This window comes from Centropristis striata, chromosome 6 (assembly GCF_030273125.1).
Source record: "Centropristis striata isolate RG_2023a ecotype Rhode Island chromosome 6, C.striata_1.0, whole genome shotgun sequence".
In the NCBI taxonomy this organism is placed as follows: domain Eukaryota; kingdom Metazoa; phylum Chordata; class Actinopteri; order Perciformes; family Serranidae; genus Centropristis; species Centropristis striata.
This window is the reverse complement of record NC_081522.1, coordinates 15,428,908-15,455,692: the sequence shown is the minus strand read 5'-3', so window position 1 is coordinate 15,455,692 and position 26,785 is coordinate 15,428,908. Positions and strand designations below refer to the sequence as shown.

The window sequence follows — 26,785 nt, the reverse complement described above, 5'->3', positions numbered from 1 at the left end:
TCGAAAAGTGAGGTAAGGTATATATATACTTTTAAAATACATTTTGATATATTTCTCATTATAATGATAGAGGGTCTTCAAAACAGTGTAGATCTCTAGAGCAGCTCTGGACATATCGCCCCCTGCAGGGCAACACTGGAACAGCATGATGATGATGTGGATGATGCAGACACGCTGCTGGTCATTTAATGTCTTTTTTTTGGTGACATTTATCAGTCCATGTTTGTTACATATATAACTCAAAAAACCTTGCTTGCTTTTATAAAAAAGAATATGTTTAATGCAGTTGTGCTAAAAAAAAAAACAGGTGCACCACATTAATTCTGACTCACTGAACAAGGCTTACAAATTTAAACATACACATGCTTCTCTCATGTAAAGAATTTTTATCAGATTAAAAACTGTCACAAATTCAACTCCAAAGTGCAAGTAGCCCAACAGTTGGGCTGTGAGCTCTTCCTGGTGGACATTTTCAGTTATCTACTGGCTGCCTGGGAGCACCAGGACCTGGGGTTTACAATCATCTGCTGCAGCATATATTGCATATGAAAAAAAATAACTTACTCAGGTGTGAGTGTTTAACCTTTATCATTCTGCTCCCGTTTATTGGTAGTTGGGGGTTGCATGTAGTGGATTTTTAGGGGGAGATAGCAGATCAACAATAAATGCCACAAATATGAAGTGGACATCATCTTAAAGCTGGGGATCTGAACATTCATTTGAGATGCAACTCAGCACTGTGTGTCACATTGTTCTGGCCATGAACAGACTAAACACCCAGAAGCATTCTTGATCATATCAGGGGACTTCAATCATGTTTCCCTAACCTCTCACCTGACTGGATTTACACAGTTAGTGAATTGTCCCACCAGAGAAAATAAAACCCTTGATCTGCTGTATGCTAATGTCAAACAAGCTTACAGAGCTCCTGCCATGCCCCCAATAGGACGATCGGACCACAACTTAGTTCTTCTGGAGACTTGTTACAAACCCTGTGTGTGGAGGCAGCCTCCAACTAAACTCACAGTCAGGAAATGGACACCAGAGGCAACTGAGGCTCTAAAGGACTGCTTTGAATGTACACACTGGAATGTGTTGCTGGAAACAGAGGAGAACAGTATAGACATTGACAGACAGGTTGACTGCTTTACTGATTACATCAACTTCTGTAGAGAAACAGTCATACCCACTAGGACTTTACGCTGTTTCCACAATAACAAACCTTGGATTACTAGTGATTTAAAGGCAATCCTCAATGAGAAGAAGGCAGCTTTTAGAGATGGTGACAAAGCACGGCTCAAACAAGTACAATATAAGTTGAAGAAGAGATTAAAGATGGCAAAGGTGGAATACAAGAAGAAACTGGAGAAAAATCTACAGAACAGCAACATCCGTGAAATGTGGAGAGGAATCAACACCATCTCTGGTTACAACAACAAGAAAAGACAGCCAGTGGCGGGTGATGTAGAAAGAGCTGATGAACTCATACAGTTCTTCAACAGATTCAATACTGCATCCTCATCCAATGCCAATGCTGCTGCTCCTCCTCCTCTTCAACATGTATACATCTCCATAGAGGCATAGTAGCAAAAATAAAATGTCCAGGTGAACTTAATGACTACAGACCAGTAGCCCTCACTTCTTACATCATGAAGACCTTGGAGCGGCTGATTCTACGCCTACTGAGAGCTGAAGTCAAAGACAAACTCGACCCCCTGCAGTTTGCATACAAACAACACATGGGAGTGAACGATGCTGTCCTCTACATGCTTCACCGTGCCCTTGATCATCTGGAGGAAACTGGTGCTTATGTGAGAATCATGTTCTTTGATTTTTCAAGCGCATTCAACACCATCCAACCCAACATACTCAATAACAAGCTCACAGAGATGGGAGTGGATCTTTCCTTCATCTCCTGGATCACAGATTACCTGACAGGAAGACCACAGTATGTCAGGTTGGGGAACTGTGTTTCTGGGACATTAATGAGCAGCACAGGGGCTCCACAAGGGACTGTTCTGGCTCCATTCCTGTTCACACTGTATACAGGGGACTTCAAATACAACTCTGAGTCCTGCCGCATCCAGAAGTACTCCGACGACACTGCTATTGCGGCGTGTATCAGGAATGGACAGGACTCTAAATATAGGGATCTGATAAAAGCCTTCAGTGACTGGAGTCACGAGAACTATCTCCTACTGAACACCTCAAAGACTAAGGAAATGATCATAGATTTCCACAGACTCTAGCCCCCCCTTCAGCCAGTGAATACCTGTGGGGTGGACATCGAGGCGGTGCCAAGTTATAAGTATCTAGGTGTATACCTGGATAATAAGTTGGACTGGTCCCTAAACACTGACGCTCTCTACAAAAAGGGGCAGAGCCGCCTCTTTTTCTTAAGGAAGCTCAGATCTCTTGGCATCTGTAGTGAGATGCTGCAGATGTTTTATCAGTCGGTGTTTTGTTTTATGCTGCAGTCTGCTGGGGAGGCAGCATCAGACACGGAGATGCAAGGAGGTTGGACAGACTGGTCTAAAGAGCTAGTTCTGTGGTTGGAGCCAGGTTGGACACACTGGAGGAGGTGGTGGAGAGATGCACTGTCATGATGTTTGAGGCCATCCTGAAATACCCAGATCATCCGCTAAACAAAACCTTTATGGACCAAAAAAACAGCAGTGGACGGCTCCTCTCTCTCCGTTGAAGGATGGAGAGATTCAAAAGATCCTTCGCTCCTACCATCAGGCTGTCTCATTCTTCAAGAGATTCTACCAAACTAACTGAATTTACCCTCGGGGATGAATAAAGTAATTTTGATTTTGATTGATTTGATTGATGAATCTCATATAAAAATGACTTAATCAACTCTGTCAACGGTAATCAGTTTTTGCAGCAATTTTTGAGCTGATACCATTTGTTACACACATTTGGTGCTGAATTACAAAGATTCATACTGTTATTTGTTTTCAAAAACTTCACATATTTTGGAGATTTCTGTAACTTCGACAATTGTATGACAAGTACTTCTGTTCTCTAAACTGCTGAGAAACCCCCTTATTGTAGATATCCATAGGAAAGCTATATATCTGAATGCTCTGAACATATCATCCAATACACACTAACGTAAACATCTTTAGAATGGAATTTTTACTGACCTTCAAACAAAGTTAACCATTTAAAAAAATGTTAATGGCATTTTAAAGATGGAGTATATACAATATATAAAATATCAAGAATGTCTGAAGGATGTAGAACTTTTTAAAGTTTAAATGGAGTTTATAGGTGAATGCATGAATAAGTAAATGGCAGTTGAAAATGCATGAGATGTAGACATTTGTCTCAAATGTTGAACATTTTGAAAAGTTTGAAATATATTAATGAGAAAAGTACCATCTATGTCCTAATTGAGCTGAATATTTTGATATTTGAATGAAGTGTCTATGTTGAATAATGTGGAAGGAGTGGCATGACAAAAATGGTACAGAAGAGGATTAAAAACATGAAATAAAGAGTTCTTGTAGAAGAACACTAGGCACTTGTTCACATGCATACAAACGACTACAAAAACAGCAGACTGATAGAACTATTTCCTTAACTTAACATATTGCCAAAATACACAGAATCATATGGATCAACATGCTTTGCATGTTCTTTTTGCATTTCTTTCCTTTAGTAGTTATCATGCAATACCATTAGAGGTCAGAACAAAGGTACGCTGCAGGTCAAGTCATGTAGGCATTGGTAAAGTAACACTGACAGGCATTTCAGATCTACTGCTTTTAACATTCAAGTTGTACGTTTATAGTCTGGAATAGAGCTCCATGAGATCTTATTTACAGATAACTTTTTAGTTGTTATGCAAAATAAACTTGCATGCCTGGGGCTATTTTCAACACAGTGAAGCTGTGCAGATTACCTTTGACAATGCTATATAAATGAGTCACAAGATATTTAAGGAAGTGTAGTGGTTTGAAAGTGAGTAACATTTAACCAAAGACAGGCTGGGGACAAGATCCGTCTCAAGCCACAGACCTAAACATCTAGAACACTTCCTCTTATCGGGGACAGTTCCTGATAAAAACATGCCAGTTGAGTTTTGGGTAAAAAACACAATTTAAGATTAAGTAATCATGGTCTGATTTGACCTTCTGTACAGTAATCAGAAAATGTGTTATTGTATTTCTAATGCGTAAAAGCTGCAGGTTAATGATAATTGCCTGTCTTCAACATTGAGTGGAGTCCAAAATGCATTTGTTTTTAACATCGTCTTTATTCAGAGCTTTTTTTGTAAAATATTTTTCGCGAATAATTTTAGGAGCAGCAGCTCAAGCATCTGCAAGCCTAGGTTGGAATGTATACACAAAAATAAACTGATGGGCAGCAATGTTTGTGTTTCAAGAGGGGTAGAATAGTTAAGAATATAAAACAGTATTTGCCTTCAGACAGTACAACAAACTCAAACAATAACAAAAACATGCTACTCCACTGTGTCAACACTAAAAAGATGCTTCCTTCCTCCTTTTAGGGTAAAACAAGATTTGCTGTTATTGTAACACATGAACTAAAAATGTTAATTAAATCTTTTTTATGTTGGCTAAAAGAAAAAGGAGTAAACATGATGAAATCCAGGTTGATAGTGAAGTCAAGTTGCAAAGCAATCTAAACACATTGGTGTGGTACTGCTGCACCTCCGCAGCCATTGCAGAACAAAAAGGAAGTGTCTTATTGCATTATTTTGTTCAAAAGCAAACAAGTCACTAAAGCATCTCATGAGGGAGCAAGAACTCAGAATGAAATAAGGAAAGAGTAACTCAGAGTTCCGTTAAGAGCGACCAGAAGGCACAATGTTGCTATTTGGATCCATTTACTGGGAGGCCATGTGGTTGCACTACTAACAAAATCTAACTGTGAAACAACTACCATCCTCATCCATCTTAGTCTACAGGTTAAAGGTCTTTACAGAAACGAATTGGCATGAGATAGCAGCGAAGAGCAAAGGTTCAGGCCTGCATATCATCAAATATCTGGGAGGGGTTGAGGAGATTAACAACAAATTGTAAGTTAGTCAAACAACAATTATACAAGTGGTCAATTACTGAAAATGGTGCCTAGACACAGGAGCCAAAGTTTCAAGTGGAATAACAACTCACATTACTTGTTCCATTACTTCAATTAAATTTCCCTAATATGACATTTGCTCATCATGCAACTGAATGTGTAAATACAACTTGTTGCCATTTAAGAGTTTGGGAACAAAAGAAGAATAGAGACTATGTCAAAGGATAATATGGTAATATGATTGATAATAAAAGAAAAAGAAAGTAATATTAAAATTTCCCAAAGATAATGTTATGTTTTCCACCAGCTTTGTCCTTTTTGTGAACATTGGTGCTGGAAGACCAAATGTTTCTGGATTGAATGTCTGTGTTTTCTCTCCTGTCCTGTGGTGTTCAGTATGTGTGTCTCTCTCTTTCTCTCATCTGTCCAGCCGATCCTTCTTCAGTTCTTTGACAACTCTTTGGATAGCCAGTCAAGTCCTTCATATAGCCCAGTACCCTGGGGGGCGCAAGTTGTCTGAATGTTCCACTGTAGGGGCAGAGATTATATGTGGTATATAAGAAATTAGAAATATAGGAATGCAGCTCTACGCATGCAGTTGGGCACAATTATTGAGATTACTTACAGTTTTGTTGCGAAGGGTGTTAAGGCCAAGTTTGTCTGTAAGTTCACCGACTGACAAGGCATTGGGAAGGTCCTGTTTGTTAGCAAGCACCAGCAAAACTGCTTCTCTCAACTCGTCCTCCGACAACTAGAGGGGCAGACAACAGATTTTTACAGTGAGCTAGTATTACTCAATTGTTGTGAGCAAATACTCCACTAGCTATAATGATAGACATTGTGAACTGATTAAAAAGTGTAAAGATGAAAATGTAAAAACAAAACAGTCTCAATCCACTGTCATAAAAAACTTGGACCCTGGTGAAGTGGCAATTCGTTGAGTGCATACTTTTTTTCTTTGCCGTCATCTAAAAATATTTTGGTGAATCATCAAGAAGTTGACCACACCTATTGTAATGAACAGGCTACGTCAGCAACACTGACGCAGGGCAAGGCAGTTAACATGGCATGTATCCTATGGTTACCTAGTTATTTGAAAATTCCATGCAATACACATAAAGATATCCTATTGTGTTGGATATATTGACACATTAATGTTTCCCTAAGGCATGAACAAATACATAGCACAGCTTTTAGTTTGACTATACACAGATCCTGGTGGTGTGATAAAGTGTTATCCAATGTAGAGTTGACACTATTAACATAAATATTTGATTAGAATATTATTTGTTCTGACTTAATTTTGTAACAGTATGAGACAACTGCATCAGACAGGTGCTCCACATGTCACAACAATCACGTAAATTACAATTCATGACTGCACAGAGAACACTATTGTTGCATTTCAGTCCCTCTGAGCTGATCATATTAAATACCTACCATCTTTGCGAGCTCCTCTGCAGACTCTGCCACTCTTTCTCTATCATTGCTGTCCACCACAAAGATGAGGCCCTAAATGGAAAAAAAATGTTAAAACCTTGAAAAGTTTCCCTTTTCTTAATTTTTGGGCTGCAATTATTAGCAGAATAATTAATGAATTGCTCAACTGAAGGGCATCTGAAGCGATAACTTTGGACTCTGGCGAACTATGGACATATATTTCACAATTTTCTGACATTTTATGGACAACAATGAATCAATTAATTGTAAAAAATAATCTGCAGATTAATCTTAATTTTAAATAATCTTCATAAATGAGCCATATATAAGTTTTAGAGTAAAACAATGTGCAGAGTGTAAAATGTTGAAGTCATTTTGAAGTATTGTCATCTGAGCAGAAGTATTTGAGAGTTATGTACTACAACACTAGCTATTTTATGAACAGCATTCATTAAGCTTTTTAATAAGTAAAATTAGTCAATCACATCTAATTTGTTACTAAAGATGTAAGTGTGAAAAACATACATAACAATCAATGTAAATTGACACATTATTTATTTTACGAAGTGTTTATAATTACTTTGATAGAATTGTTTTGATCATAATTATTTAATTCTTAAGAGACAAACAAATATAAAAAAATGATTTCTGGTTTGCATTATTCATTGTATACATGAAACACCAGATTATTTTTTTTAAATCAACCACTTTTTAAGGAGTACATTTAAATTCAAGCATATTCCTACCCATAAAAACATGATTAACATTTTCCAAACTTCTCAGAATTTGCCTGTGTTAAAGATTGATTTATATTTGCATTATGAAACAAAAGATGTCCCACAGCACCATGGCAGACCCATACCTGTGTGTTCTGGAAGTAATGTCTCCAGAGGGGTCTGATCTTGTCCTGGCCACCCACATCCCAAACGGTGAAGCTGATATTTTTATATTCTACTGTCTCCACATTGAAACCTTTACAGGGAGAAGATAATGAACCTATTTTAATAACACTGTACACAATTATCAATGAGTCAATCATGTTGAGGTAACTGAAAACAACTGTTTGTGTATCTCTTACCAATGGTTGGGATGGTGGTCACAATTTCACCAAGCTTCAATTTGTACAAGATAGTTGTTTTTCCGGCAGCATCCAGCCCAACTACAGGAAAAGTGAGATTAAAGCAACACTTAACGCTATATCGGGAGAGGATAGAAGTTCGAGCTATGGATGACAACCTGCTGTAAATTGCATAACAGGCGTATTCCTTTAAGTCTAATCATCACAGCAGAGAACATGCAATAACTGAGAACACGCGACTGCACACAGCAAATCATGTGTTCCGAGAAATGTTCATCTATCAGTATGAAGGGGAAAACAACCCACAATTATTGTAGTTGATCATAATATTAATATACATTAATTTCATCGAAAACATATAGCCCCCAACTATCTGGAAACAGGATGTAAAGAAGTTAGTAAGGGTTACCACAGAACAAATTTCACACAAAAAACGCCATAACGAGTTACATTCTTCAAAGACAAGTTAAATAATAAAAGTTCACCTTGTAGTTAGTTTACTATGTAAATTGAACTGATAACGTTAAATGTCGTCGATCAAAGGCTATTATCTCCAAACTAACCATTAAATGTAACGATTTTAGGAACTAGGATAACGTTACTTAAAATATTAAGCAACCACTTAGCACTTACGGCCAACTCGTTTTTTGTTAAAACTATTATAATCTAAAAACATTTTACTTTCATTTAAGCCGTTTTCGGGATAAAGCTGTCGCTAGCTTACTCCATTGCCAAACTTCTAACAGTAGCTATAAGCTAACCTAACGCTTGGTTGGGAAGCTAGTTCTATTTATCCTTTTCCTCTAAAATAACAATCAATTCAATACCTGTTATGTGTGTTTTTATTCTGCCTATGTACTAATGTAATTCTTTATTTACACTGGCCATTAAAAGCTCACCAAGAACTAGTTATGAAGCTAACAGCTAAAGCTAAAAAACCGTGCCCCTAACGGACCGGGGTTAGGCAAACAGCTTTTACTTACCCATCAAAATTCTCATCTGTTTTTTGCCGAAAAACCGCTCGAAGAGTGTCGAGACGGTGAGCCCCATAACTATCTGATGATGTTTGAATCTATGAAAGAAACACTGGTATTAACCACAGTAGCAGCAGCGACGTGTAATAGTTATACACTGATCTGTTCCTCTGATTTCAACACGGACAGACTACTGCCGACTGCCACGTCCGGGCCAACGTGGAATCTACGACGTCATCAGTTTGAAAAAACTTTATCAACCCACGTCTGTAAAAGACAAAAAAAGAAAATTACTATTTCTTCAATATTATGACAGCCTGATGAATGTATAACCTTAATTTTTTTTTATCATTATCAATGAATGCACAGACTTTATGTACTTTGTACTCTCTGCGTGACCAATGTATGTACCTCTTTTATTTTTTTATTATTATTTTATTTATTTATTTTATTTTGTACTACTATTTCTCCTGATTAGTTCTTTGTTTCATGACATTTCTATATATACAATATATCCCGCGCCATCATTGTGGATGTGTACTTTTAAAACACTGTGGAAAAAGAGCTTACTTTTTCTTTGTTATTTTTTTGGCCCAAAAAAAATGCTTTTATAAATCTCCGGTTTTCACACGCAGTGACCGCTTTATGCCACTAGATGTCTCTGTAGCACAGCCGTTTATCATAATGTGCTACTGCATGCTATGTGCCGTGCTCTATGTTGACAGGTAGGCTTTAATTTAAGAGCCACTGCATTTCATAATCCCCCCTGCGTTAGAGAGAGTGTGTTTCTAGAGCAGCTGGCTGTCAAGCTATAGGCTACACATCAGAGAAATTATCAAGACACCAGATGATCAACATTTGCAACAGTGCAAATCATTTTATCTACCTCTGTCTTTTTGGTATGGAATAGCAATACCAAGACAGGGTAAAACCATGGGTAAAACACACAAATAGTACAGAGGGAATTCTGTTTCACTGTTTTCCTCCTCTTGTAAGTGTTTTCATTTCTTGTAAGACTAGAGGTAAAACTAGGAATATCCCAACTCACCTGGGGATTCCTATTTCAAAGTGTTGCACCAACCCATGAGACACACACTCAAAGCAGGTGGAGTCAAGACAGCACGTGACAAGGTGCAGACCTTTTTTATAGAGGTGTGCTCTGACAATAAAACACAGTTTCACAAAGAGCAGTTATGGAGGCTGTGCTCGAACAGAGTTCTGAAAAGAATGACAATTCCACCATGGACATTGATGGTAAACTGGTAGGTATTACACTACATATACACACAAACCGACTTAAATATTTTGCTGTGCATTAATAAGTTAATTGTCAATGGAAACAGTTTATTTTAATGAAAACTATTAGGATGAAAACAATAGGTATTTCTGATAACATGTATGAATTCTGTTTTTCAGATTGATGGTCTCGCTATTGAGTACTTAGTGTTACTCACTCCCAGGTAATATGCTTCCTCACACTTTTTCTCTTGATTAACCCTAACAGCAATAGGTGTTGTATATTTACATCAGGAGTTTAAATTGCAACCAGATAATGGCATATTAATTTGTTTTAAAATTAGTTGTACAACCAGTCCATCAGCATCACCATCATATATTATCATTTAAGTTTTGTGATTGTAGAAAGGTTCGCCAAACAAGCAAGGCTGTGTGTTACTACTGGCGGGCTTGTGTTTGCTTTCTGAAATAATCCTGTTTCCTTCAAACATTTCGGATCTAAGTTTTACTTGGCTGCAAGACACATTCCCCCTCAGGGACAATTCATTTCAAGTGTAAGCTAAAGTTAATGTTCAAACAAAAACAGAAAGCACAAAACTGGTGCTGGAAAAATGCGGGGGAAAATCAGTCAGTTAGTGATTACGGAGCCCAGAGGATGGTTTTGACTGAGCATGTTGTAATTTTAACAGCTTTTATATGCAGGTGTCACATGTGTCTGAGATAAGTTGTCTTTCAGACATAAAAGTCTCTCACACTCAGACACTGACCTTTGTAACAAACACTACTTTGCTCAAATTTTGTGTTGATGTGCTGCAAAATGACCATGACTTCTTAACTTTGTGTGCTTCGTTAATTTCAAACCTTACACACAAGAAAAGCACTATAGTGGATTCAGTGCTGATATAATTTTTGCCCCAGGGTCTATGGGGACGCTGTATAATACTTCACATGTTTCTGCTTACCTGCAGTGTGATTGGGAGTTTTTCTGTCCTGGTGTTTTCCATATTGAGATGGAGGCATCTAAGAGAACAGGTGGGTCAAGTTGTTATGTATTTGTATGCCTGTGTCTCTATTTGTGATATGGTGTTAATGAATAGTGAATAATGAATGAATGAATAGATATATTTTAGATAGTTTTGGAACAGAATATTTCATTGCAGTATTATGCATCTCACAGTTTTACAGGAAAGCATCACCCTTCATGTGCATTTGTTTGCAGGTGCACCTGCTGGTGCAGCTCGCCCTGGCAGACCTCCTGGCTGCTCTGATCCTGATGTCAACCAGTGTCATGAATTTAGTGGGATCTGAGAACATTGTACTCATCTGCCAATACAGCCTTCCACTGTCACTGGTGAGAAAGTTACTTTCACTTTGTTCCACCTCCCGCCCCTACAAATGAATCTTTTAAAGATTGTTTCCTTGTGTGTGAGGGCGTCATATCTGATGTTTAATCTACAACAAGGTAGTTAAGAGATAAATTAAAATATTCACTTAGATTTTGGTGCTTCCTTGTTAAAGTGTCCAGGATTTTCGCCTGACTTGTAAATGAGGCATGTCACTCCAATAGTAAAATGAGTCAAAACCTTATATTGCATCTATAAAGCAAAGTGGTCACCAGTTTTGCTGTGCCTTGTCCTAAATTATGCAAGTGTCGCTACACTGCTTCTTCAGACTGAAAGGGTAACTGCATGCTTCATGCTCTAATACTTGTTTTAAGTGTTACATTTTTTCTGTCCGTCTATAACAGACCTGGGCATTGGCCGGCCCGCGGGCCACATCCGGCCCGTTGGCTGTCCTTGTCCGGCCCGCGTGAGGTTACCCAGAAATTAGAAATCAATTCAACCGCAGTGCTTTTATTTTGAAGGCGATTTACGTATAAATTACCCGAGTTACCTAGGTAACCTTGTCAAAACTACCCATTGTTTTTTGCATAAAGTTAATAAATTAACAATTAACGAGTTAATAAATTCCTTGGTCACCTTGTGAATCCAGGTGGGAAAACAATAACAAACATTAGCATTAGCACTTGAGCAAACAAGCACTTTTACTAAAGTTAAGACAACAAATATAGCCACTAATATATATGACAGAAGAAAATAAACTTTAACAAACCTTGTGTCCTGTCAGCCAGCCACTATAGAAGCCTTTTTCATACTTTATATTAACTTTATATGAATTACTACGCAATCGTTATTATTTACCGTTCGTTTTTCATTTAACCGTTCCACCTGTTATTTCCTATCACTACCTTTCAAAATTAAAGCACCCGTTTCACACATTCAAAATAAAAGCATCACAACATTGTAAAACACCTAGAAAATGTACAAACATGAAAAACAAGCTATATAACACAAAAACACCAATAGGAACCTTGCTAAATGTAATTTACACTTGTGTTTAAAATAAATGGAAAAGCGATAAAGTGATTGGAGTATTTACTACTTTTTACTGCTATATTTGATTTACTCCACATTAACAGTCTTATCATAACATGTATTGTTATCAGTAGCAGCTCAAAACCAAATTATTTACTGTATTTCATAAAGCGGTTAAATTAATACTGAGCAGAATTTAGTTCAGAGTTTTGGTCAAGCCCCCGTAACCTTTGTGGTATTGGTCATTTGGCCCCTTGGGAAATTAATTGCCCACCCCTGGTCTATAACATCAACTTGTATCTAACAATTTCTGAATTCAATAATAAGAGCAGAGTAGATATTGATTTAACCTAAAACAAACATAGAAAAGAATGTAATGTAGGAACAAAAACAGTGTTACTCAGTTTCATTAATTTCAGATGGCTTTCTTTCAAATTGCAGATATGGAAAATAGTTATCCTTTAAAAATCCAATATTTAATCAGAGCAAAACATCTGTTTCATTATATATATGTATATATATATATATATATATATATATATATATATATATATATATATATATATATAATACAGGCCAAAAGTTTGGACACACCTTCTCATTCAATGCGTTTCCTTTATTTTCATGACTATTTACATTGTTGATTCATCAAAACTATTAATGAACACATGTGGAATAATTATGTACTTAACAAAAAAGTGTGAAATAACTGAAAACATGTCTTATATTCTAGTAAGCAAAGGGTGGTTACTTTGAGGAATCTAAAATACAAGACATGTTTTCAGTTATTTCACACTTTTTTGTTAAGTACATAATTCCATATGTGTTCATTCATAGTTTTGATGCCTTCAGTGAGAATCTACAATGTAAATAGTCATGAAAATAAAGAAAACGCATTGAATGAGAAGGTGTGTGTCCAAAATTTTGGCCTAAAGTACAAAAGAAGGATACTCACTGCAATGAGCTCAGTAAAAACCACATGTAAACAAATATTAGCACCTTGGGAAAATTATAACTGATTGATCATTCATTCAACATCGCGATGCATGCTGCATTATTTGCATCACTATATATCATGTTACAATACATTGTTGTAGTTAACAGTTAGTAAAACTTTGTTTGTTTGTCTGTTCTGTTCCAGACATTTTATTTTATTTCATTCCTGCTGGTTGTGGTTTACGCATGGAAGTCAAAGAACGCAATCCAAGGGTGGAGAGCAAGAGACACAGAGGGTGAAGGTGGACAGGTGAGACGTCCACTGCATTTGTAGATTATTGGAACAAAACAGTTGTGTAATATTCAATAACTAATTTCTCCATATCTGTCTGGTTTACAGAATCTGTGTAAAAGGAAAATAGTGGCTATACCTGTGTATTGGTTTGTGTGGTGAGTTTGTTAACAGCTTACAATAGATCCAATTACCTTTCCAGATATTATGGCTCTTATCCCTGGTGTGCACAATTTAAATCAGTATCTCCTTTTGTTTCATATCACAGGTTAATCCCTATTGCACTATACTTTGCATATGTGTTCACTCTCTTCATACGAAAGACCAATGAGAGTACTATCGCTAATGACGGATCATCAGCTGTCCAAAATAAGAGCAAATACTGTAACAGGTGACCACACAAGCTTTATTATTAATGTCATCCAAAGTCACTGTTTCAAAATCAATATCAGAAGTGAAATGGGTTTGTTCCCCTACGCTTTTGACCTTTTTGATTTTTCTTTTTCTCTCAGTTGTATTTTGTTCCTGCATGTCTGGAAGGATCCATGCCCTGAGGATGTGAGTATAAAACCGTCTCAGGACACATTTTTTAAACTAAAATACATGTCATGCATACATTCATTGTCATGTGCAGTGTTTTTATTTTAAAGCAATTGTTTCATTATTATTTTCTATAAGTGTACTTGACTGGTATTGTTGCATATATCTTATCATATAAGGATTTTTGTTTTAGTTTGTTTTTTGTGTGTTGATTCTTTTCTTCTCAGGAGAAATATCATGACTTATTCATCAAGATTTTTCTTTTCTCCGCTGTGATACCAGTGATGTTGTCCTGCTCTGTAAGTAATAAGCAATCACATTATTTTAAATAGATATTTTGACATGTGACATTTTTGTCCTGTAACATTTCTTTAAAATCTGTGGGAAATAAAGTTAGGATTTAAAATTTGTAACAGTGCTTTCTAAAGCCTCGAATAAAGTAATTTACATTTGCATATATTTATATGTGTGTGACCAGACTGTCCTATCATTTATTTTTTCTTATTTCAGGCCATTTACTATAAGGCTTGTAAATGGTATGACAGACATGAGCAGGGAATGATGTTTCCTCCTGAGGGAGATGGACGTTCAAGAAGAAGATCCAGAAGAATGTTTTCTACAGCAAAAAATATGGTGATGGTCATCTTTTTCTGCTGGACACCAGGTACACACACACACACACACACACACAGATTCACATTAAAAGCTAATGCAATAGACTTCATGAACTTTAAATCAACATCATATTTATGCCTTATGATTCTCCCTGCTGTAGCTCTTATCCTCATTCTGCTGTCTACTCTGTCGATTTGGACAAATATTGAACAACGCAAGCTTTTTGCCCTTTATGTGATACAGGTACGTTTAAGAAGATATACAATGAGAAAATTAAAATATCATTTGATGTCTTAGTTGTAGGTTATAGCATTGTTTTTGTTTGTCTCAGGCTGCCACTGTGTCCCTGCAAGGCTTCCTGAACAGTATGGTTTACGGGTGGGGACGGCTCAACTTCAGGGAGGCCGTTCTTGGGGAGAATACACCCCTGTTGGCACACGACCGCCTGGCCTTCTTTGAGGAATCATTGCGGAGCACACTCTGATTGGTGACTCACTGAGAGACATTGTTGTACTGCAGAAACAACACACTGGCTTGAGGAAGGCTGAACCCATGCCTGCACACTTCATGACTTCATGTCACTCTTGACTGATTTGTGGGCTGAAGATGAAGAGAAGCCACAAGACAAGAAAAAAGAAAAAATGACTTTTAAAAAATTGTTTTTCTCTTCAGCTGCTGATCTTTTCATGAATTGAACAAAGCCATAGTCATGTATAGTACCATGTTTTCAGTATAAACTCTGGATAAATAGTGTAATTGTGTTGTATTTATATACATGCTATTAATGTGCTGTTTTATTAAGATTTAAAATATGTTGTCAACAGTATGTCATTGTGTTGCCATGTGATATCCAATGTGTCACGTTTGGTGCTTGTTTTAACCAATTGTATTATAAATGAACTGTTATGTAAGAGTCCCACAGTTCACGATAAGAATGGTGAAAAACCTGTCAGGGTTGCATGTCTTGCATTCACCGCCGTTTCATTTCAGAAGCACGTGTCCTGTGTGGTAACATAGAGTTCAGTCTGAGGAGTATTTACAAGTTGAACCGGTGAGAAATGCTGCGTTGCTGCAGACAAGAGAAGGGACATGATGTCTGCTTTGTCACGTCTGTCGGCACCACAACTGTATCTCGTAAACAATAATGTATGGTTGTGTAACTGAGGTCACACGAGTCATATCTGTTGAATGCACACACAAGCACAGGCACAATAATCAATACACAATACAACTGCGTAGTCATGTTTAAGCATGTCTCTGAGTTGAACTCTCTGTTAATGTTTGACAGCCTGCAACCAAGCCTGTTGGTACTTGTGGTCACCGTACTCACTCATTTATATTGTGTACTGTAAAGCAAACTTAATGTTCACTTTCTTTTGCTCAGGTCGCCTATGGGTTGACACACACATTACAACAAGTTTTATACAGAACACAAGGCTTGTATTGCAAACAATCTAACAACTGCACCATTGAATCAGACAGTAACACTGTTATTGATTGAAATGTATATATATGTCCAAAATGTTTTGCATGTTTGGGAGTAAGTAGTGCTCCATTGTGCAAAGCTGCGTGTTTCTCATTGTGCTTACTATGAATTCAGTTGAGGAACAAATAAAAAACAAGTTTGTACGATGATAGGTCTAGCTGTTATCACTGATCTAAATTGTTGAGTCATTTTACTGTAATAAAAGCCATGTATCCTGCATCACCTGCACATATTGACCTCATTTTAATTTCCTTGTAGCAATCTGTTATCTTTTGTGCCCCAGATATCCTGCCTGTTCATGGATATCGTGCGATTAAAAAAAGACTGTGCATCAGTTTTACTAAAAAAAGCAGCTACACAGCAGATATAAAGTACTTGTGAAAGGCAAACTTATAAAAGCATTTAGGCATCACAGTACAAGTCATTTTAAATGACCCATTTACACTAGCTATCAGCCGTTTAGTCACATTTTTGTTTTTTTGGTAGAAAGTATCCAACCAGGGAAAATGTTTTACCATCATATTATTCTTGAACATCAGCTCACCGGCATAAACAGCTCCCATACTGTAGTGACAAACTTGCATGTCCATGTATTTGTCTGTGTGTATGCATAGTTGCTCCATTAATTATCTGCCCAGTGAATTTTCTGAATATGATGACTGAGTCTCACAGATTTGCTGACTAAACTACGGGGCGGTGGCTTAGATATGACTTTCTGGATTTTTATATGTGTTCTGTCCTTTTAGCTCCATGGTTATTGAAGTATCAAAAATCTGGGAGTGTGAGAAAAAGGTAACGTGTATGTATAATACATTTGGGGTAATTAAAAGTATACACAATCTATTTCCGATTATCTGATCACATCCTCATTGGGATACATTTTAAAAGCAGTCCTTCATAGTCATCTGTCAAAGGTATTGTGCACATGTTCATTTGTGGTGCTATATTATCATGAGAAAAACACTGAATAGCTAACCTAATCTTTTTCTCTCCATATCTAGAGTAAAAAATGAAAATGAAAATATAAAAGGATAGGTGGCCATTGGCAGTGTGGTGCATTTGGTTGTTATATAACCAGATAATAAAACATCACACTTAGACAATTCATAGGGGAATTTTCAAACACCATAAGGTGTGACACACCTTTTGGAAGATTCCAGATCAACAAATACCTGCCTCTTGGTGTTATGACCTGTAAAAATGACTCTATATCAAAGGGAATATGAGACACTTCCTCAACCAGTGGTGCAGAAATGCACATATTTATTCTTTAATACAGGTAATAACAAACAAAAACTTCAAGGTGATTTTTATATTGTTCTTTTTAAATGTAATAATGCTTCCTCATTCTTTCAGAACCAAAACACTGATTGAAAACATGTAAATAAAAACTGCTTTACAATTAAATGTATTAAACAAAATACATTGTTAGCAGGAACAATACACAGCGTTATCATGTGTCTTTACTTTTAAACTGATCACTGATACGATAGCAGCCCCCTGTTAGCTGTTTCAGTGTCTGAGCGCCAGAGATGAGAACTGAAGTCAGACTCAAGTCACAATCTTGATGACTTGACAATATCAGAAAAGACTTGCAACAATGACTTGGCCCCACATAGTTGGCCGTGCTTTATTGTCTTTACTTACTTAAAAAACCTCCTGGAGAACTGCTCTGTAACAGACATGGATCACTTCTTTATAATCATGATTATTATAAAGAAGGTATATGAGAAACATCCACTCCGTGGTGTTAAATGTCTCCCCTCTTGTGTAAATTTGCCCCCAAATTGCTGACTGTAATGTTGTTGCTGCAGTATGCATCCATGTCTTTTTTCTTTTCAGAAGTCCATGGACAAGGATCTTTGCTGGGCCATTTCATAGTTCCCTCTCCGGGTTCCTGATCTGCGTACATATACATCATACCTTCCATCTTCCTCCTCATCTTCGTCCTCTTCCATCACTCTATCCTGCCGCCCCAGCACCCTATCCCCCATATCATGGTGGCCTTGGATTCGACCTGGTTTCATACTAGGCCAGCTCTTCTTCCGCATACTGCTGTTCAAGTCCCTTAAGGGAGGTAAGGCGCTTTGGATGTCCCCTCTGAAAGAGGGGAGCTCCATCGATCCTCTACCTATGCCATGTGCACCTTGATTGCCTTTGAGGGAGTTGATAGAAGCCTGGGAGCCACAGTGGTGTTCATGAATGCAGCGTGAGCCTGATGAGGATCTCCTGAGCGCCTGCAGAGACTGAAGTTCCTCTGATAACTCCCCAAGGTCCCCGGACATGTCCTTAAAAAATGATAATGTTATTACATACAAGAAAATCACCATGTACACCTAATAATGTTTCACAGTAATCAGACTAACCTTGTCTCTGAGAGTAAAGAGTTCATAATGCGGAGGGTCAAACACCTCCTGGAAGTCGCCCCGTTGGAACAGGTTATTCTTACGTACCAACACCTTCAAATAACGATTGGACACACTTGATAAATAAGCTTTTACCAATATTTTGTGGCATGACACTTAATAATTTCCTTATAACTACTACCTTTTTTCGTGGCTGTTTGACTTGTACCAGGATGGAGACGATGAGGAGCAGTAGCACCACTCCCGTAGACACACAGATTATTGTCCCATGAGTCTTTGTGATCTGGTGAAAAATACCTTTGCTCTTTTTCTCTGGATGATGGATATGAAAAGAGTGACAAAGAGAGGTAACTTGACGGACATTTAGAGGCACTGAGAGTACATCAGTCTATTACTTGTTGCCATTCCAATCAGGACAGTCTATATCTTTGGTTGCCAGAAACAATTCAGAGCCTTCACTGAAAGCCAGTTACGCTGATAAACAGCCATCTCAATCACTGGAGTTCCTCTAAACAGCCAAAAGAATTTGAAGGTCTTTTAGGTAGAGAGGCGTTGAAAATGATGAGATCATTATTTTCTTGGCAAGGGCACATTTTAAAGAATATTCTGGACTGTCCCACATTTACCAATGTGCACTGCTCTGAGGTATCAGGCAAAAAAATTACATAAATGACTTGAGTGTCTATTTTGTGGAATTATAGCCACAGATGCCCAAGGAGGCTCAATGTGACACAATAGAGCCCGACAAGACACGTATCATATTACATAACGTAACACAACTCACTGTAATAGCACACAGCACTTTTTCTAAGAGGGTATGACAAAGTGGACTACCTTTGCAGTTGCTTTCATCCCAGGGAAAGACACAGTTTTGAATGCCGTTGCACACCAGAGTGGTGTTGATGCACATGTTACTGTGGCAGAAGAATGCAGTGCTTGCACAGGGTGCTGTAACACAAACACGTGTGTGTCAGTGTGCGATGCAAACATGCTGAGCAAACCAGTATTCAAAGCAGGAAATTCTCGCCAAAAGTTGTGTAACGGAGATCTCATTCATAAAGTATTTATTTAATTACAGATATGTTTTTTTTTAAATAAAAAGGTGAAATGGAAACCCATGATTCTTAGTACATTATATAATTGAATGCATTTGCTGTAACTGCTACCTAGACTTTACTCTTGAAAGAGCTGCAGTATTGAGCAGCAACCACAGGAGGGTGCTGCTACAAATCGGTTGAAATTCATACATCCAATCCACATCCCTGTCAGCTGCAGAAAGTAAATAAAGAAGAATTAAGAATAATCTGAGGGAGAAACTCACGGTCTGCAAAAGATGTGAACAGCATCCTGAAGCGGCTGAGACGGCTTGTCTCATCAGCCCACATCCTCACTACTGCCACACCGTTGTCCAGCATGATGTCATTAGCTACTGTACTACAAAACTTAGCCTGCAAGAAACCACACACCATTTCCCTTTATAGTTTTGGATGTGTAGTCTCGTTGAGGCCAAGGTCTGTAAAACAGTTGCTAGATATTTGTGGTTCAAATGTTATAATCTTAAGGAGCATATATGTCAGGGAAAGAAAGATCAGCCCTGGTGTGTAGCAGAAGGAAACAAAAACTCAGAGTATAATGCAATACAATGTGCAACAAATTAAAGTATTTCATACTGTAAAATATATTACCTTTAGGTCCTCAATAGCATTACTGCCATCATAAACAGCCACAAAGTTCTTCTTGCAATCATTTGAGTTTTCCATCTGGTAATCCAAGAATCGCAGGTAAATCTAGAATAAGCATAAGGGCAGATATAATTTAAATTAGTTTCATTTTCATGCATTTCAGTGTTGTTTTGCCATAGGATCAACTATAAATAATTTTCAGCCATTCAGTGAATTTTCTGAATATGATGACTGAGTCCCACAGATTTGCTGACTAAACTACAAGGCGGTGGCTTAGAAATGACTTTCTGGATTTCTAAATGTGTTCTGTCCTTTTAGCTCCATGGTTATTGAAGTATCAAAAATCTGGGAGTGTGAGAAAAAGGTAACGTGTGCGTATAATACATTCGGGGGAATTAAAAGTATACAGAATCGATTTCCGATCATCTGATCACATCCTCATTGGGATACATTTTAAAAGCAGTCCTTCATAGTCATCTGTCAAAGGTATTGTGCACATGTTCATTTGTGGTGCTATATTATCATGAGAAAAACACTGAATAGGTAACCTAATCTTTTTCTCTCCATATCTAGAGTAAAAAATGAAAATGAAAATATAAAAGGAGGTGGCCATTGGCACAGTGTGGTGCATTTGGTTGTTATATAACCAGATTATAAAACATCACACTTAGACAATTCATAGGGGAATTTTCAAACACCATAAGGTGTGACACACCTTTTGGAAGATTCCAGATCAACAAATACCTGCCTCTTGGTGTTATGACCTGTAAAAATTACTCTATATCAAAGGGAATATGAGACACTTCCTCAACCAGTGGTGCAGAAATGCACATATTTATTCTTTAATACAGGTAATAACAAACAAAAACTTCAAGGTGATTTTTATATTGTTCTTTTTAAATGTAATAATGCTTCCTCATTCTTTCAGAACCAAAACACTGATTGAAAACATGTAAATAAAAACTGCTTTACAATTAAATGTATTAAACAAAATACATTGTTAGCAGGAACAATACACAGCGTTATCATGTGTCTTTACTTTTAAACTGATCACTAATACGATAGCAGCCCCCTGTTAGCTGTTTCAGTGTCTGAGCGCCAGAGATGAGGACTGAAGTCAGACTCAAGTCACAAACTTGATGACTTGACAATATCAGAAAATACTTTATTTATGTTGACCTGGATTATGCTTTATACTTTATGTGCAGATATGTTAAACTTTAACATGCCACATGCCATACCCTGTTTTTTGTTGGGGCTCGTATAGTCCAGATACAGTCCACTGCCTGGTCTGCCTTCACTTTATATTCCTCCTCTACCTGACTGGAACGGATCAGGCCGTCAGGCCCAGAGAGCTCAAACTGACAATCTGAACCACAAGAGACAACAGGCAGATCAAAGGAAAACAAAGAAAAAAAGGAGATCAGACGTGATGATGAAAGGAAACTGTCATGACTTTGCATCACATTAATTTAAAGATGTACAAATGCAGTTATCTGAGCGATGTGGTTGTACTACCTGGGATTGGGTTTAGGAGTCCTCCCACATGCAGATGAGAGTCAGGATCTTTGGAGGGAAATAATAAAGACAAATGATCATTGGAGGTGCAGATATTGAATGGCTTATAACAGTAGAGGCATCAGACATTTTGAGAAGACTGGATGAAAACTGATCAATGCTGGACAAAGATCTAAAGAACCATCACATGTGTCTTAATCACCATCAGTAAAGCTGTACTGGACTTGGAAGCCAATCCCCTCCAGCTCTTCATCGCTGAAGAAGCGGATCCACATGAAGCGTCCGCTGGAGTGCACAAGTCCGGGGCTGGCAGCGCCACAGAATCGATTGATGAGCGGTGAGAAGCTGAAGGGACCATCCCTCACCTCTATGTGGTCGAAACGACACTCAAATGATGCTTCGATGTAGAAGGTCCGATCAAACAGCAGCTCTATCCTCTGGCGGGGCAGGGCTGAGGGGAGCGTATTTTTTAGGGATATAATGCTACCAGAGAATGGACAGTGCAGTGAAAAAATATTTGCTCCTTTTTCACCCAAGAACTGTAGTTGGTCAAACTGTTTGGTGGGCTCTAGAAGCAATTACTGATGCACAAAATGACAATAAAGTTTGATGAATTCTTTGGTGTGCAAAATAATGAGGAATACACTGTAAAAAAAAGTTATTGCCTGCAAGCTTGTTCATTCTTTAACAGCCATAAAGAGAAAACTTTAGCATCATCTAACATGAGCAAGACAATATTGCACAAAATCCTTAAATAATAATAATAATCCATTTACCAGATGGGACCAATTTATGATGAGCAATATTGATGTCATTGTTAAAGGAGGCAATAAAAGCAACAAAACATTACAAATATATTCTGCTCCTGATTCCCTTAAATTTCCATCAGAGGAATCTGACCTAATTTAAGGTCTTAAATCTGCAGTATTCACAGAAACTTGAATAGGAGCTCCACCTTTTTCACAGCAGTGACATTATCAGGCTCAGGTGGATGTTGTTGGTTACCTTCCAGTACGTACAGGCACTCCTCGTTGGGAGGGTATGTTTTCGGGTAGTTTGGGGAGCTGAAAGTGCCACCATCTGTGTTTCGTACCCAGTTTCCACAGTGATGAGATTGCTGCGGCCGTTGAGAGGGTCTAACCCCTTTTGATCCTGTACCTTCATCTGTATAAATGACAGCATAGACGTTCTTTTTTATGGAAAAATTAAAGATACAATGTCAAGACAATTCACACCCTGAAGGCAATTGTAAAAGCGTCAAAAAACATCTATGATCTTTAATGTAATTTGAACACTTGTCTTGATTTAATGTAGCCACTCTATCAAAGGGCTGCAGTGAATGTAACAGTCTTACCTTTAATCTTTTGTGCCAGAGCAAGTCCCTCCTCAATGAACAGGAGAAATATCCACACTGTAAAGGAAGCCGGCAGTATGTCAGGAAAGGAAAAAGGAAATAGAGAGCTTAGCAGGATTTGCGTCTGCGCTTGTTGTCTCAGTGCACTCAGCTGAATCCCTGAATGTATATAACAGGTCAGGGTGCAGTTCAAAAGCTTGACAGACAGAGAATAAGTATGCGCTGCTTCCGCCATCTGCATGCTTAACTCTATTTTTACATCCTCCTTTTCTTTTTTCCCCCCTAAGGTTTATATGTAACATGGTGGACCAGGGTAGAAACTGTCGACAATCTGCTGTCCACTATGATATTGTGCAGAGATCTCTAATAGTATATTTTTTTAAAAACACTTCCGTGCCATGAAGTCATATCTTGTGGCACATTTGCGTCTATTACATAAAATATGACCTGAATAGAGCATCTAGCCCAAGGGCACCAGGCCACTAAAATGTTACTTTGAGTTTGCACCAAAGTGGCGTTTTGACATGTTGCTGTTAAGGTCCACTCAAAACTGCAGAACAAAAAACAGCAGTTATCATACAGGCTGTGGACAGTGAGTTTGCTGTATGTGGCTGTGAGTTTAAAAACATTGAAGACATTTTCCCAAAAATCTGTGTTCTAGCATCTGGCACTGCATCAGCTGTGGGCCTCTCAATATTTTATGCCATTTTCCCATGCATTATGTTAAAATGAATAGATGCAAATGTCATACATGTGTAGAATCTGAAACCTGACATTCAGAAACAAACCTTAAACATGCATCTAATAAGGTATTAAGAAAATTATTCTTACAATAATCTGATAGCAAATTTGACAACACTCCATGGAAGAATTAAGGATTTTTGCTCATTGATTGAATCTTTTCCACTAAACCACTTCTTCCACAGAGACCATCTTCTCTCTGCGTGTGGAGGAGGAACTGAAGAATCAGCAGCAGCCCAAATCCTCCTGTCCAGGCACAGAGCCACCACATGCTGATGAGAGAGGCGAAATGAATTCCCCCCTTTTAATGTTTTTTCTTTCTTTTTTGCAAAATGTGTCTTTACTTTTCCAGTGAAGCAGAGTGCATGCAGTGTAAGTGGGGAGCTGTCACTTCAGCACTACAAAGCGTCACATATGAAAATATTTATGAAAAAAAAAGATTAGTTTGGCGTCTTCAATTTTTTTAAAGGTCCCCTGGATGCATCAATCCGTACACGTGCTATTTCTTTCCATGCGGACTCGTTTTACTTTGAAAATATTTCGTGCGCAAAATGCGGATTGCACCTGAAATAGCAGAAGTCTGTGAACAGTCTGCCAAGAAAACGACATCTCGAAAAAAGATTATCAAAGATTAGAAACTCCCGCCTCTCTCCCTAAATCATGCAAATATGGATTATCCTACTCACCTACACGCATCCTTTCAGCTGAAGTCCGTTTTCTGTTTTTCAAACTTGACCAACTGGATATCCTTCACATCTCTCCATCAGTGCTTCGGGTTAGCGCATGTCAGAACCACTGACGTACAAAATCCAACTTTCACCTTTTCATCCTAATGCCACTGGTCAGGATGAGAGAAGCTTCTGGGGCAAAAAAAGCTGATAAACTTCTGACTCATCATCAGTCTTCCGTTGTAGAATAAGGAAAAAAAAGTCAGATGAGGTCAATTTTTTTTTCAGTGCAAGGACGCAGTTCCTGCAGAGCTCAAGTCTGTCTCAGTCTGAGACTTGTCCTCTCACATACACGGCTGATCTGTCTGCGGCTGGTCGCGGTTTAAGATTGGACTCAGTTGGCGCGAGAAGGGGGAAGAGCTGATTGCGCATGTGCACCATCATACATGAGTAATAAGTTATATGATAATCCACCCATAGCCTGTTTGGCATAATAATGAATTACATTAGAAATTCTCATATTTAAAAATTTAATTAGCTGATGCAGGACAAGAGTCCAGAAGGCACACACACACACACACACACACACACACACACACACACAGGACACCTGTGCCAAAAAGCTCACCAGGCATAAATCAGTCACACATTGCATTCCTGTGCATTTCAAGCAGAGAGCAGGTTACACTCCCCGTTGTCTTTTCTCATTTTTCTCGAAGGACACATGGCGCCTACAGCCTAAAAAAGCTGGCTGGAGCTGCAGAAAGATGAAAATGGAAGCCAAGAGTTGGTGGGAAGGAGATTTTTCTTTGATGTTTTTCCTTTTAGAGGAGAACCTGTCACCAGGTCCACAGGGCAGATTTGTGCCTCTTTAGCTGCTTTAAATCAGCGGCTTTGCTCACAGATATGGACAAAGTCCTCCTCGCAGCTAAAGACACTCTAACTTTGACAGATGTCTGGTAGCAAATAAGTGATAAACTATGATATTGTCCGGTCCTTGCTTTCACACTCACAGGGCCGGACTCAGACTCCTAGGGGCCCTAAGCAGGATTTGGTTTGGGGGGGGGGGGGGGGGGGGGGGGGGTTCTGGTTCTGGTTTCATAATTATTATTGTATTATGTTCTCATTGAAAAGGGCTGAATTTGCCCCTACATTTTGATAATTTGCAATGACACAATAAATTCAAAACTGGTTAACACATCCACCATGCAGGCACATAAGGACATAACGGCTGTTGCAATATGAAACCACTTTACTAAACTGACCTTCAAATGTATGCAGACAGTTATTCAACTTAATGAGAAGCTGGCAAACTCTCGAAGAATAACCTTTGAAGATAGTTTGTGTTGATTTTCATTCTTTTCATTAGGATAGTTAAACTTATCGATCCAAGTAAAAAATAGTTGTTTGCTTGTTTGCTTTTTTACCACAGAATCCATGAGTGCTGATTTAAATGTAATTGTGTCTGAGCTTAATGTTTCCTAGATGGCACCAAATGTGGTCAAGTTCTTTTTTTTTTTTTATTGTCTCTTGTTCATTACAAAAAAAAATTCTCAAAGGGGCCCTTGAATTAACTGCTCAAATCGCAGGCATTTTAATGTCCTGTACGACTAGAGGTTGCTCATCAAATCTCTGATATTAGCCTAGTTACTGTTGTTATGGATACAGTGCCTCCAGCTGGTGGAAAACAGTTCAGATCCTTTGCTTGTGTAAATTGTATTAAAGTGAAACTATGAAACACAGGTATAAATATACAGAGTGGAGCTCATTTCAGCTACAATATTGACCTTTTTAACTGATCGTATGTAAAATCTTCTGCAAAGTAACCTGTCACTACTGTCATCACATATTTGAGTAAAAAGTACAATATTTTCCACTTTTTTTATTATCAAGTAAACTCAAGTAAAGCACAACTACGAGAAAATCTAAGCACAATAATTCAGTAAGTGTAGTTTCCATCACTGCTTACCAGCTACTCACACATGCAGCATGGTGTGGTGAGATAAGTACATTCTTTTAAAAAAAGTGTTATTTATGATATTGTTCTGATGATAATCATAATTTCCTGCTCCTTTGAATTTTTATTTCTAACATGAAACTTGCCAAACATACAAGGCAGAGAGAAGAGCAACATCAGCCACCGAACTTCACAAACAACCAACAAAGCACAAAGTAACACATCCTACCCGAAGGCCCAGGAGGCATATTTTCAAAGTCTCCAAGGCCATCATTATTCAATGAGGTGGGGACAATTTTTCATCAGCAGTAACAACCTCAGGGTGGATTTATTCGGCAGGAGATGAACATGCTCACCCACACAATATATGCACGATCATAAAGTTGCATCATCTGGGCCTGTGCCTAAAGACGACACTGTTCCATTGTGATTGATTTTAAAGGGAAAGTGCTGTCACGGAGATGCTTGAATC

At 38.1% G+C, this 26,785-nt stretch overlaps 3 protein-coding genes and 1 long non-coding RNA gene across 4 annotated transcripts; 1 reads left to right on the top strand and 3 right to left on the bottom strand.

The window, feature by feature from the left end:
* Positions 1-4,247: 4,247 nt before the first annotated feature.
* LOC131973251 (ADP-ribosylation factor 4-like) lies at positions 4,248-8,783 on the bottom strand. The gene is made up of 6 exons (XM_059335207.1): positions 8,557-8,783; positions 7,574-7,654; positions 7,358-7,467; positions 6,496-6,567; positions 5,681-5,806; positions 4,248-5,583 (listed from the first exon to the last, which is right to left on the bottom strand). The coding sequence occupies exons 1-6, from the start codon at positions 8,621-8,623 to the stop codon at positions 5,497-5,499; spliced, it is 543 nt and encodes a 180-aa protein (XP_059191190.1). The 5' UTR covers positions 8,624-8,783; the 3' UTR covers positions 4,248-5,496.
* Positions 8,784-9,290: 507 nt separating this feature from the next.
* Positions 9,291-12,010, bottom strand: LOC131973252 (uncharacterized). The gene is made up of 3 exons (XR_009394549.1): positions 11,896-12,010; positions 10,746-10,803; positions 9,291-9,706 (listed from the first exon to the last, which is right to left on the bottom strand). It is a non-coding gene; the product is annotated as an uncharacterized LOC131973252 (long non-coding RNA).
* Positions 9,701-15,205, top strand: si:dkey-30c15.2 (uncharacterized protein LOC558938 homolog). The gene is made up of 12 exons (XM_059335206.1): positions 9,701-9,809; positions 9,964-10,007; positions 10,752-10,815; positions 11,003-11,134; positions 13,300-13,404; positions 13,495-13,544; positions 13,655-13,777; positions 13,899-13,944; positions 14,154-14,225; positions 14,437-14,590; positions 14,702-14,784; positions 14,873-15,205. The coding sequence occupies exons 1-12, from the start codon at positions 9,741-9,743 to the stop codon at positions 15,023-15,025; spliced, it is 1,095 nt and encodes a 364-aa protein (XP_059191189.1). The 5' UTR covers positions 9,701-9,740; the 3' UTR covers positions 15,026-15,205.
* A 2,100-nt stretch (positions 15,206-17,305) lies between these two features.
* Positions 17,306-24,710, bottom strand: neto2b (neuropilin (NRP) and tolloid (TLL)-like 2b). Its single transcript, XM_059335466.1, has 12 exons — positions 24,375-24,710; positions 22,948-23,004; positions 22,599-22,757; positions 21,796-22,044; positions 21,594-21,641; positions 21,317-21,444; positions 20,079-20,180; positions 19,715-19,841; positions 19,228-19,341; positions 18,575-18,705; positions 18,394-18,486; positions 17,306-18,315 (listed from the first exon to the last, which is right to left on the bottom strand). Exons 1-12 carry the CDS (start codon positions 24,382-24,384, stop codon positions 17,866-17,868), a joined length of 1,668 nt encoding a protein of 555 aa, XP_059191449.1. The 5' UTR covers positions 24,385-24,710; the 3' UTR covers positions 17,306-17,865.
* Between the last annotated feature and the right edge of the window lie 2,075 nt (positions 24,711-26,785).

What these genes read in the sequence shown, in the direction of transcription:
- LOC131973251 (XM_059335207.1), bottom strand. Translation starts at nt 8,623, where the DNA reads ATGGGGCTCACCGTCTCGACACTCTTCGAGCGGTTTTTCGGCAAAAAA. An exon ending in GACCACCATCCCAACCATTG is followed by an intron (nt 7,468 to 7,573) that starts GTAAGAGATACA and finishes CTCCCTGTAAAG; the next exon opens with GTTTCAATGTGGAGACAGTA. An exon ending in ACACCCTTCGCAACAAAACT is followed by an intron (nt 5,584 to 5,680) that starts GTAAGTAATCTC and finishes CTGCCCCTACAG; the next exon opens with TGGAACATTCAGACAACTTG.
- si:dkey-30c15.2 (XM_059335206.1), top strand. Translation starts at nt 9,741, where the DNA reads ATGGAGGCTGTGCTCGAACAGAGTTCTGAAAAGAATGACAATTCCACC. An exon ending in GGAGGCATCTAAGAGAACAG is followed by an intron (nt 10,816 to 11,002) that starts GTGGGTCAAGTT and finishes ATTTGTTTGCAG; the next exon opens with GTGCACCTGCTGGTGCAGCT. An exon ending in CAGTGATGTTGTCCTGCTCT is followed by an intron (nt 14,226 to 14,436) that starts GTAAGTAATAAG and finishes TTCTTATTTCAG; the next exon opens with GCCATTTACTATAAGGCTTG.
- neto2b (XM_059335466.1), bottom strand. An exon ending in TCTGGCACAAAAGATTAAAG is followed by an intron (nt 22,758 to 22,947) that starts GTAAGACTGTTA and finishes TCATTTATACAG; the next exon opens with ATGAAGGTACAGGATCAAAA. An exon ending in GGATGAAAGCAACTGCAAAG is followed by an intron (nt 18,706 to 19,227) that starts GTAGTCCACTTT and finishes TCCATCATCCAG; the next exon opens with AGAAAAAGAGCAAAGGTATT.